Raw genomic sequence first — 12960 nt, 5'->3', positions numbered from 1 at the left:
GTGTGCAAAAGAGCAATGTAAAAGACACCACGGCGCAAGTGACTCCTAATCTTGCCTGTTCCACCAGCGCAGATCTGTAACTACGGTGGCTGAAGAATGATTCCAGAGTTGCATGCATTCAAACCTGGCTGTTCAAATGTTAAATGATGAATGGACTTTGTGAGTAACACTTCCTCTAGTTTTCTAACCCATCAGTATGAACAAATTCCATTCACACACTGGTGGCACAGCACCGGATGTAGTTCAGGGTTAAGCATATTGAAGAAGGACTTTTTCAGCATGTGGACCTGGGAATGAACCCCCCAACCACAATCCAGAGTTGACCAACCCTACCACTCCGCCACAGCCGCTCCACTAGAGTGAGTTTGCTTTTCAAGAGATGTGACCTCTTTCTGATTTAGAACAACATATGTAGGTGGCCCAAATCTGATTCCAAATGACTAGATTCAATGTGACTTGTCCTGACCTGTTCACATTTCAATTTCAACTTTCAGAGACACACATCTAGCTGGGGAGCAAAAGCAATCAAATGCAGATTCCCAGCACTTCCAATCAGCTTTGAGCAGTGTGTGTTGAAGTTCATGTGAAAATGGCAAACTGGACAAAAAACGTTCTTGTACGAGCTCAGTTCAGTTTCAGCTTGGTTTCAAATAAGTTACTTTAATTTCAAATGATGCTGATTCATATTGAGTGTTCAATGTAACTATTAATGTTTAATGATACAAAGTCAGATTTTGTTGCAATTTTTCAAGCTGTTAAATTCCCACTGAAATAAAATAAAATTTCAAATTCGATTTTTAATTTGACTGAAAAATATTTCTGCCCATAATTTGTTCCCAAAAGTTAAGTAGAATAAATGATTAGATAAATAAATAAATAAATAAATTAATTAATTAATAAATAAATAAATAAATAAATAAATAAATAAATAAATAAATAAATAAATAAATAAATAAATAAATACATAAATAAATGTGTTTTCAGCAGTAGTTGTTGACTAGCACTTCTTGTTTCTTTTAGAGGTTTTTGCACACTCCTCATTCAGTCCACATGTCTTTAAAAAAAAACCCCAAAAAACCAAATTGATGCTAAAACCATTATTTTGATCAAACAAACATTATAATTACAGTAAATAAATATCAGTTCTGGAGGACTAGGCATGTAGCATTAGGAACCCATTTTATACTTCTTCTGTTTTTTTAAGTTATATTTTTGGGTTTTTTGCCTTTATTGATAGGACAGCTGAAGAGAGACAGGAAACGTGGGGAGCAGAGAGTGGGGGAAGACATGCAGCAAATAGTCGTGGCCAGGAGTCAAACCGGTGACCTCTGCGACGAGGACTATAGCCTCTGTATGTGGGGCGCTTAGACCGCAAGGCCACCATCGCCCCATCCATTTTATTCTTCTAATTATTTGTGTAATACTTCAGTGTTTGTGGTTGCCTGAGTACAAACACTTTTGATTGTTATGGTTTACATGAGCACAGTAAGCAATTATAGCTTTTGATGTGGAAGCCAAGCAACAGCAAGACGCCTCTTACTGCCAGCACACCACAGTGATCAGGATAAGAACTCCCTCTGAGTCCACTGACTCAATGGGCTCATCATGTGAAGCACCCTTCAGCAGTGAGTATTACTTCAGATATAAATTATGAACAATAATTATGTTGATTTCTGAATACGTTTTGCGTGTGTGTGTGTGTGTGTGTGTAAGCTTATCTAAGCTGAGTGTGTATTTTATTTCTCCCTACCTCCAGGACAGATGCCTCTTATTCCACTTGTTCTGAGGGTTCAAGCCTCGTTTCCTGCGGCCCGCTGTCCCCTCTCCTTCAGACACATCTGGCAGAGAACATCTGGGTGTTTTCATTAGACCCAGTGTGGCTTGGTCTGTTAAAGAGGAGAAGACATCATTTGTTAAAGACTAATAAAAGGAGATTAACTGAAACTTATATTGAAAAATGGGAAATAATGACTTTAATTATGCAACAGGAACACAAAATTACCTTATGATGATTTAGCACAGTACAGATTTTGCTGAGCATCAACTCACTCTATAAAAATTTCCATAGTGGACGATACCAACCACTAAAGTTCAACATCTGTTTACAAATGTGTGTTTCAGTGGCTGTATTTCATACTGTATGTGCTCATATGCATACATAAAGTGCATGTAGAGGAGGGTATGAGCGCCCGCTTGGGCCATAAATCATACATGCTGTGTGCAAAAACCCACTTACAAGCACAATCACACTCAACCACACACTACGGTTAGTACCATAAATCATACTTGCTCACACACACCCACAACTGTACTCTCTTAAATCCATTCACACACAGTATCCCCTTTCTATTGTTTGCAGTCGTACATGTGAATTGTAGTGGTGTTGTGCATGATAAAGAATGATGCTGTTTGTATAGGAGAAGTTCTCTGAGTGTATAAGTGACAGTATGTACAGTATATAAGAGGGACGAGCTGAAGGTCTACAAATCAATACACCGTTATTGTGTTATATGCTATCATCAATCACATGGTATGCAGTGCTGTCATTGTACTGTGTGTTTGTGTGTGGGTATGACTGCAAGTATGATTTATGTTTACATGGTGTCTAAAGGTGTGTGGACATATATACAGTTCAGTACAGCCTCTTACAGAGTAAGTTAAGTAAACATAACCTTAGAGGGACTTTGATTCATTTCCGAGGCAGTTTCTAAAGCTATAGTTTACGTTTTTGTCACTTCATGTTAAAGATGGCCTTGCATTGTGTTTTTTCTCCTAAGGTTCACTTTTCAATAAAAAAACATCTTAGTCCTTCACTCTCAAACACTGCAAACTCAAGTGGTACAATGAATAACCCTCACAGATTGTTATCTATAGGTTGATGGAAAATGTAAGAAAGCTGCGTCTCAGCGGTGTGAGTAGGTGCCATGAAAATCTCATGTACAAATGAAATAACAGGCTTTTTTTTTATTGTTACACAAGTTTGCTGTACACTTTCGCAAAGAAAAGGCTTGCACGGTGTTGATATTTCAGCGTGTATGGCTGCATTGTAAAACATACTTCGATTTCTCTCCCTTCACTGTCACAGTGTATGCATTTACCTGGCAAGTATCAACTGGTGGTTGTAAGTGACAGCTATCAGTAGCTTAAAATTAGTAACATTATTCCACTTCATGCTGTATTCTGTAGCTGTAAACTCAGCCATAATACACACTTGATTAACACTCTGTTCAGTCCAAAAACTGATCAATTAGTCCCCAAATTCACGCTCCCTATTTTAACCCTCCTGTTATGTTCGTTACTCAGGAACAGCAATAATATTCCTAAGTCAATTTAACGTGGGGCATATTTAATTATCCAAAAGTGTCAGAACCCCAAAAAATCCCAATAAAGATTTTTTAAATCTCATTATTAACTCCATTACTAACCATTTAAATCAATATTTAGTGAAATGGTGTTCTTTAATTCTAACGGGTCATGGTTTAATGAGGATATCTCACTCATTTTTTATGAAAATTCATGTTAAAAGGGTATGTGTGCATGTGTATGAGTGGGGTGAAATATGTCACACAGTTGAGAAACAACTAGTATTTGACACTTCTGAATCCTTTTAGCCTCCACTTTGACTGCCGGGTCAAATTGACCCACAAACAGTGTATCTATAAACATGCAGGCGGGGTTGCAAATATTTGAAATCAACCATTTTCATTTTATAAGTTGGTTTCACCTATTAAGCCAAGCAGAAGCAGTTTCATACCAAAAAAATATTTTTAACAATTTACTTTGGATTTTTTAACTTTTTTAAAAAGGGTCAATTTGACCCGCAACATAACAGGAGGGTTAAGTTGCACGTTGCAGGAGGTAAATAAACTAAACTAAATAAATGCAGTGTATAGGTACATGGTTAACATTGTCATAGATCATATGAGAAGAAATGTGTGTTTGTAGTTAACAGCAAACTTTTATTGTAAGAGGAAGCTTAGTGTAATGTTGATGTACTAAGGGGGATAAGTATTGTGGCTAAAATGATGCAGCTTTTATTACTACATGCCGTTGTAGCACTTTCTCAACAAAGAGGGAGTTCAGGTTCATTTGACTGCTTGTAATAATAACTAGAGTAATGCAAATGTGTATATAGTGAAGGTTCATTGAGATGCATTGAGACAGTGTGATTCATAAAAGCACAGTTACGGTCATGGCTATGAGAGGAGTAGAAAAGTTCTTTCATATGTATCTTGCTCTTTTTTGTCCAATCACAAAAAGGATCCGATCCATGACACAAAACCATGATCTAATCACAACCATGAGATTTGTGAAGAAGACACGCACGCACGCACGCACGCACGCACGCACGCACGCACGCACGCACGCACGCACGCACGCACGCACGCACGCACGCACGCACGCACGCACGCACGCACGCACGCACGCACGCACGCACGCACGCACGCACACTGTGCCTTCATCCATCAAAAGTGCTCTATGTGTCCCCTTTTTCCACATCCCACACAGTCACATACCAAAGACTCCGGTCTCTTTCAGCCCTCCAAACTTCTGCATGGCTTTGATGGCCTTGGTCAGGGCCTCCTTGGTCTGAAGCTGACCCGTCACTGGGTCAGGGGGCGGGAGGTAGCCGAACTTGCTCAGCCAGTCCTGGAAGGGAAACAGATGACATGAGAGTTCATAAGTCATCCCAGGCATTTTAGGGACTCCAGAGAATCCCAGAGCCTCTGACAGGGTCTGACACCTGTTCATGTTGACAGTCTGTGGATGGTGTGGGTTAATGCATGTATGCACAGTGAGGCTCTGTGGGAGCTGAATGTCTGAGTGCAACCATTTGTTCAAATAATCCCTAAAATGACTCGCTGTCAGCACAGTCGCACCACGATCACCCTGTTGTGCACACTCATGGCTTACACGGACACTTAAATAGAGCACAGCAGTAAGTGAGATTATTATTGACACATTGTCACACGAGGGTATAAAATGTCTGTTTGATACACTTATGTGTTATCAGAAATCATGGAAAAATGTTACTCAGCTAATCTAAATAATGGGGAAATGAAATATGTGTACATCATTATTCAACAAAACTGTGACAAAACCATGTTTCATGATAACACCTGATTGGTCAGTTACTCATAGCAACAGTCTGCTATTCCTTGATAGCGTTGAAGAAAAGATTATTGCTTTGGATGTGGCACTCATCATACATCACCCTGTGTGTGTTCCATTTAAAGATGGGTCATCATTTTTAAATTTCAAAAGTTCATTAATGATAGAAAACATAGTTAATGTGACTATTATGTCATCTTACAAATCATTTTCCCACTGATTTTACTGCTGCCTGATTGTAATGCAGTACGTCTGCCAGTTTGCTGCTGAAGTACTTATGAAAGCTGTTTGCTAACAGCATTAATAACAACAGTAGAACACTATTTACTATGCTATATTACAAAATGAGAAGTCTATGAATGTTCAATCTAAACATGAAGCAAACCCTGCTGCTCTGTCACAGCAACACTGGCAAGAAGCTTGAGTCAGACTCTCAATTATGCCAGGTGGATTTAGGTTAATGTATTCCTGCTGTCAGCAGCATCCCGCTCCTGTGCTGGTGAACACTGTGGCCACATGAACCATTGATGGGCAGCATGCTAATTTACATCTTAAGTAATGGTTCAGTATTTAAAACAGTAAAATGCCTTTCAAAATAAAGGTCTTACTCATCTGTTTTCACCCTGTGTTCTGATTGATCAAAAAGGAGGGAAACACACAAGGGCAGGAAGTAAAACTAAACTGGAAACACAGGGATAAAGAACTACAAAATAAAACAGGAAACACAACAGACCAGACTAAAACACAAGAAAATACACAAAAGAATAGAACACAAGACATGGATCACTAAACACAAGGAAGACATATGATAACTGAGAACACAGAATGAACACGGGGAGGAACCAAGGCATGAAACACAAGGAAAAAACTAAACTTAAATTCAACTCATGACAGGTTCTGATTGTTGTGTGACTTGAACAGTTCATCTTGGACTGTTGAATATTGTTGAAACACAGTGTTAAGGCACAGTGAACAGGTTGTTCTAGCAAATTAGAATGCCAATAGGCATCCTGATTGGAAGCAGAGGTCTTGTCTCTAAGGGGTTCCTTAGCTAGAGTTACCCACTCACTATACACTGTCCTATGTCCTGTGGTTTCTTCATAGAAGATACTCAATAGTTTTACACCAACCTGATTTGAAAATGATTGTATAAATCTAAACATGGTTGTACTGCTGCTGTTGAAAACAGTCCACCACACTCCCATTTTGAGCTGCTTCCAACAGCTGACTCAGTAGTTGGGGTGGGGATTGATAAGATTTTATCAATGTCAATGCCATTGTCGATTCTGCTTATCAATCCAATTCCTTATCAATTCTCCTAAAGATTCCTGAGTATTTTTTTGAGGGGAAAAAAAGTAGTTCTACACAGTTTTCCACACCAAAAGGAACTTTTTCTTTTTTTTTTTTGTCATTAAAGTTTTTATTAACTTTTCAATGTTTTACAAATAAAACAGTAATGAAAAGAAAGAACAAAATGAAACAGAAATACAAAATACTGGGATACATTGCACAGGCCAGACAGACAATCACAAACATGGGATAAAGGATACATATACAGACAGGACATCTGTTCAAAGAGACAATGAGAAACGGAGACGAGACTGGAATAATACAGTGTTACAGCAATAGTTATACAGGAGATCCAGATACTATTGGGATCTGCACAGTGTCTTGGTCAGTTTTTATGTGAGCCCAAAAGCAGTCCCAGGAGGTGGTCCCACCTTCTGTATTACCTTTTAATCTGTTCAGCATGGATTCTTAAGATGCCGTCTCTATCATTGCATCTACCCAGTCTTTCAGTCTTGGGCTTGAGTCAGATCTCCAAAGTAAGAAAATAATTCCGGATGCAGTGATCAAACCAACCATAATGATAGAAAAAGCACTCTTTGAAACGTTCTGTATTTGAGATCTATCACCCAGAAGACATAGATCTGGGGTCAAAGGGATCTTTGAACCAAACCAGCTGCTCAGAACTCGAACAACTTTACTCCAAAAAGGTGCAACCAGAGAACACTCCCAAATACAGTGGAGGAAAGTTCCAACCTCTGTTTTGCATTTCCAACAGAGGTTGTCCTTTAACAGTTTCATTCTGTGAAGTCTCGATGGGGTGTGGTAGTACCTGTGCAAGATCTTATATTGTATGAACTTCCCTCGAGCTTCATTTATATATTTTCCACAGTCCGACAAAATGTTTAGCCATCTATCCTGTGTAAATTCTTGTCTTAAATCTTGCTGCCATATTAGTTTCACATTAGATGACTCACCACCTATTGCACACCCAATCAGTTTATAAGAAAGGAAACATTTTAATTTTTTCCAAAATTATATGAAGTTAAGGTGTTAACTTAAATTCGGGAGCAGGACCACGCCTAAACCACACCCTCAATCACCTGACAAGCCTACTTAAACGTAGCAAGACTACTCAACCGCTCGTCTGTTGCTCTTCAACCCGCCCTCCCTCACCCTGCTCTGCTTCAATTGCCCTTTTTTTCTTACCCCTTACTACTCAACGCTCTTTTGTGCCCTTGTCTAATTCCAGGTACTGCCTGGGATCAAGATCAGCTCCAGCTAGGATAATGCCGAGACGTAATCCCCATCCTGAGTCTCCATCCGCTGGGCTATACGACGCACAATAAATCATTACATGTTCAAACTTATATTCTCGTGTGGCGTGGTCCTTGCTAGTGAAGTCTGCACAAGACTGAACATGAACATATTCAACTTGAACATACTGAACAATAGGTTGACCTCATTCTCGGCCCTGTGAGTCCAGACGTGGCTCCTTGAGCCTGGAGGAATAGACTTTGAATTTGGAGAGGAAAAACGCTTTTCCTCCGGGGGTCATTGCGGAGGTATTTTACCCGCTCTCGGTGCCTCATTTTCGGCCACGTGAGTCCGGATGTGGCCCCTGAGCGTCCCGTCTCCGAAAGGGGAGAGGTAGGCGGGTGTTCACCTCCCTGATGTGAACATGTTCACATGGAACCCTTCTCCACTTTGGCCCGATGCTAACCCCAAGCTTGGAGGCCGAGTCGACAGATGCTTCAGCATATTTGAGGTATTTGCACCTGGGAGTTCTGCGTTGCAGTGTGTGACGTAATGCAACGTACCGCGACGTGACGTGACCTCGTGCTGGGAAATGAATCGTTAAGAAGAATTGGAACCGGTTCTAAGTCGGATCCGGTTTTCGATTCCCACCCCTACTCAATAGCCTGTTAAAATGAGCTAACTTAGCAGTTTTAACTCACAGGACATTTCTGAAATGAGAAACTTATCCATTATTACTCAACTTAAACTAAAAATGTCCACTGATTGTTAACAGGCCCACATGAATGATGATTGAGGTTTCCTACTCATCAATGTCAATCTGACTTGTTCTTCTCTGCTTACCAGCCGTATCCCATACCATGTTGTGTTTGTGTTCTTCTGTAGCCTACAGTTTGTGTTTGAGCAATAGTATGCTGTCAAGTAGTAACAGACTCTTGGGGCATCGACCAATCAGAATCAAGTATTTCACACAGCTGTGTTTAAATAGCTTCTTATGGGGCTGTGGATATTTTGGGATATCTCTTTGTCTTGCCGTTCTCCTTTCTTTTAATGTACTACCTTTTATTTCTGCTTCACCGCTCCACTCTGACAAGTCTGTTTTAATAGTTTTGTGAGCAGCGTTCAACTCAGGTGAGCGACACAGATCAATAATAAGCCAGCTGTTCCCTCCGGACAGCATGGGGAAAATTCCATTAAGAGTATAATTGACCACAGCTTTTACAAGGCTGTACCCTCAGCCTGGCTTTGCTTAATAAATATGGAAAGCTAATAGAATACAGGTGACCTCAAGTGTCATCTAGGTTAATGAGAAAAGAGAAACTGCTCTCAAAGAAGATTGATAATGTGTAGCCAGCTGAAGGAAATTACTTTCTGTCACCGCCAGTAAGTCAAACCAAAAATTAGAGAACAAAATGCAGCAACACTCACCAGATATCAACATAATCAACACATCTGGAAAACAAAATCTGGTGAATTTATATTTAGGAAATGTCTTATTGCTAATGTCTGGGATACAACTCCCTCTCTTAATACATACTATCTTTTATTTTAAGTCCCAATAAGCAGTGTTGTGCATGGATGCAACAAAATGAACATGTTTATTTAATGCACTCATATTTTGATGAACAGTGACCTGAATGGCTCAATTTGCAACTCATGAACAGAACTTAGTAGTTCACTCTGGAGACTGTGAACTACAGTTTACATTTCAGATCTGAGAGGTATCGAAGGTTAGTGCAGCACTGTGTTTTTTACAGAAGCTGGAGTCAGATTTGCGGCACCAAGCGGACATTCTGCATGGCTTATGCTTCTAGCTGTTCAGCTGCAGTTAGCGGTGCTAATGAAGCCAGCTCTTGTGAAAATTGAAGGAGTTTTATGAACAAATCTGGACAGATTCCAACAGGCTAAAAAAATTAGTATGGTTATCAAGAACTTTTGGAGGATGGAGAATCATTCAGCCCTTTTATTTAAAGGTGACATATCACGCTTTTTTCATCAATATATATTGGTCTAAGAGGTCCCCAAAACATGTCTTTAAAGTTTATGCTCAAAAAAACACTTTGAAATCAGATTTTGGCATGCCTGAAAAACCCTCTTCTTCAGCCCTCCTCAGAACACTCTGTTTTCTCTCTGACCACGCCCCCTCAGGAAGTGGATGTGCCTCGGCTGTCCAGCACGTTGATCTAGTGTTTACATGTTGGCTGAATATACACGGCTGCTCACAGACCACGTTACTTCAACCCTCTGAATCTGATCCAGAATCTGATCCTGACGGAGAGGCGCCTGCAGCAGGACCTTTCTGAAGGATTGGTCACAGATTTAGTGTTTCTTGTTGTTTTATTTGTCAGTATGTCGACGTGTGTCTTGGTACACAGCTACAGCTACAGCTATGAACATGTAGCTATGTGGCTATGCTAATTAGCGCTAGCACTTATCCATGACAAATAAAAATCATCCACTAGATCTTCAAATCTGCAGACGTGGGGAGTAAAACCGACCTCTGCCAGAAAGGCAGCAGGACCCTTTCTAAAGGATTGGTCACAGATTCTGTGTTTCTTGTTGTTTTATTTGTCAGTATGTAGACGTGTGTCTTGGTACACAGCTACAGCTACAGCTACGACATGTAGCTATGTAGCTATGCTAACTAGCGCTAGCAAATAAAAATCATCCACTAGATCTTCAAATCTGCAGACTTGGGGAGTAAAACCGACCTTTGTGTTTATTAAGACAGCCTACAACTAGCATGCCTCCCTCCTAAGCTCCTTGTTAGCACACATTTGTGCAGGGAATGAAAAACGGAGGAGGGATTCAGTATTATTTTATACAGTCTATGGGCTGAACAAGCTCCGAGCTCTGACTCCGTGACAGACCGGATATTGTTGTTACGTAACAAAAACACAGAAGTCTGAAACGGCTCGTTTCACACACATTTACAGAAAGGTGGAGAAATCAGAACAGGGGCAGAATGGATTATTTTCATTCTCGGGGGGTTTGTAGACATGCCAGGGACACATATTTCAGGTAGAGAACCATTAAAAAGTCAATTTTGCATGATATGTCACCTTTAAAGCTGCTGTTGGTAGTCACAGAGTAAACATCTGTTCAGAGAGCCGGACTTCGAATGTCAATACTATCCCTCCTAACCAGATTTCCTCTAGCCCCAGATCGGCGTGTCCAAGGCTAAGGCTAAGGTGATTCTTGAGCCTGGTGGGACAGCTCAGGGTGTTGTAACCCTTTTCTGTCCATGGTTATCTGTAGTGGCGGGAGGAGGAGGGAGGCAAAGGACTCAAGAGGTTACAGGATACTGTGGACCAAGGCACCAAAATAAATACATAAAAAAATAAGGAAGAAGAGTGTGATGGCTGGAGCCACACAGTGAGTTACCTGGCTGTGGGAGCATGGCACTTCCTGGAATGAACAAAAGGCGTGGCCAAGGGTGAAAGGGACTTTTATGCTGAAGCCAACTGAGTGGAGCAAACCATCGGCTCTGATGTCACGGGGGGGTTTGGGCTTAGTTAGTATTATTTTGAATTCAGTTTGATTAAGCATCCATTTTGTTTACCCCTTGAGTTAAACTTGGTTTGGCTCAACCACTATATAAGTTCCTTGATGTCTCATTGTGTCAGGTCTGTTTGTTTAGCTCACACGTCACCTTTTGTTGTGTTAAATTGAGTTATGTTAAGTTGACCTCTTTTATAGGCCTAGTTCTTATAAGTTTGTTGGCCTAATTTTGGGTAAAATAAAAAAACCCACTTCTCTTCGAAACTTACACCTGTGTCTTGTGCCTTACTGCTTGGTCCCTAACAAAGAGAAAGTAGAGAAATAAAGAAATAAAGAGGTACATAAATAAAGATAGAGTAAAGTAAAGTAATGAAAAAGAGAAAGAAATAAGGAAAATAAAATAAACTAAGGTAGTGGAATAAAAGAGTGTGTGTATTTGTTAATGTATGTGTGTTTCATGTTTTAAGTGTATATGTGTGTGTGTGTGTGTGTGCATGATGTGTGGTAATGGTATGGGCTCAGGCAGCAGTGGACGGGCAGATGTTTCTGGGTCATGGAGGGTTCAGTGGGTGGAGGTCTTTTTTGAGTTGAATGATCGGCGTGTGCAGTCATGATAGTGTCGGACTCATAACCAATCGGAGGACAAAGCAGGGGCCGCCCCTTAACCAATCAGGACAGCGGATTGGTGATTAGCTGTGATTGGTCCGTCATAACGGGAACAAGGGGAATAATAACATTGCTTGATACAAAGGCATTGGAAAACACAGAGATTTTGCAATAGTCTCAAATTACTCCACTAACCGATGAGTACTGATGGTTTTTTTACACCATTCCTACCAACAGCAGCTTTAAGGGAATGTTAAAACCCTCTCTCAAATATCATCTTTTACAATGCAGATTTTCCCTGCGTCAGAACCATCAACTAAATATTAAGCTTACACATTTTAGATTGTGTTGTATCTAAGTTGTCCAAGCTTTTCCTGTGCTAACTTGGGATTCCCTTTGCTTTTAACCTAAATACACTATATTACCAAAAGTATTCGCTCACCCATCCAAATGATCAGAATCAGGTGTCCTAATCACTTGGCCTGGCCACAGGTGCATAAAATCAAGCACCTAGGCATGCAGACTGTTTTTACAAACACTTGTGAAAGAATGGGCCGCTCTCAGGAGCTCAGTGAATTCCAGCGTGGAACTGTCATAGGATGCCACCTGTGCAACAAATCCAGTCGTGAAATTTCCTCGCTCCTAAATATTCCACAGTCAACTGTCAGCTTTATTATAAGAGAATGGAAGAGTTTGGGAACAACAGCAACTCAGCCACGAAGTGGTAGGCCATGTAAAGTGACGGAGAGGGGTCAGCGGATGCTGAGGCGCATAGTGCAAAGAGGTCGCCGACTTTCTGCACAGTCAATTGCTACAGAGCTCCAAACTTCATGTGGCCTTCAGATTAGCCCAAGTACAGTACGCAGAGAGCTTCATGGAATGGGTTTCCATGGCCGAGCAGCTGCATCCAAGCCATACATCACCAAGTGCAATGCAAAGCATCGGATGCAGTGGTGAAAAGCACGCCACCACTGGACCATAGAGCAGTGGAGACGCGTTCTCTGGAATGATGAATCACGCTTTTCCATCTGGCAATCTGATGGACGAGTCTGGGTTTGGAGGTTGCCAGGAGAACGGTACATTTCGGACAGCATTGTGCCAAGTGTGAAATTTGGTGGAGGAGGAATTATGGTGTGGGGTTGTTTTTCAGGAGCTGGGCTTGGCCCCTTAGTTCCAGTGAAAGGAACTTTGAATGCC

General features: G+C 40.8%; 1 protein-coding gene across 2 annotated transcripts in view; it reads right to left on the bottom strand.

Moving 5' to 3' along the window:
- The window catches only part of LOC117831373 (matrix metalloproteinase-17-like), a 94129-nt gene extending 82757 nt beyond the window's left edge, over positions 1–11372 (bottom strand). Inside the window, exons 1-3 of one of the 2 annotated variants that reach the window (XM_034710040.1) lie at positions 11041–11372; positions 4518–4650; positions 1751–1886 (exon numbers count right to left, since the gene is read on the bottom strand). In XM_034710040.1, the coding sequence (XP_034565931.1) occupies positions 1751–1886; positions 4518–4650; positions 11041–11205 (434 nt within the window). In that variant the 5' untranslated portion in view covers positions 11206–11372. Of the gene's footprint in view, positions 1–1750; positions 1887–4517; positions 4651–10718; positions 10875–11040 lie in introns of those variants that run through there. The other variant, XM_034710041.1, reaches the window with a different exon arrangement.
- Between the last annotated feature and the right edge of the window lie 1588 nt (positions 11373–12960).

This window comes from Notolabrus celidotus, chromosome 19, assembly GCF_009762535.1.
Source record: "Notolabrus celidotus isolate fNotCel1 chromosome 19, fNotCel1.pri, whole genome shotgun sequence".
Lineage (NCBI taxonomy): Eukaryota > Metazoa > Chordata > Actinopteri > Labriformes > Labridae > Notolabrus > Notolabrus celidotus.
The sequence above is the reverse complement of the archived record's forward strand: the minus strand, read 5'-3'. Positions and strand labels throughout refer to the sequence as shown.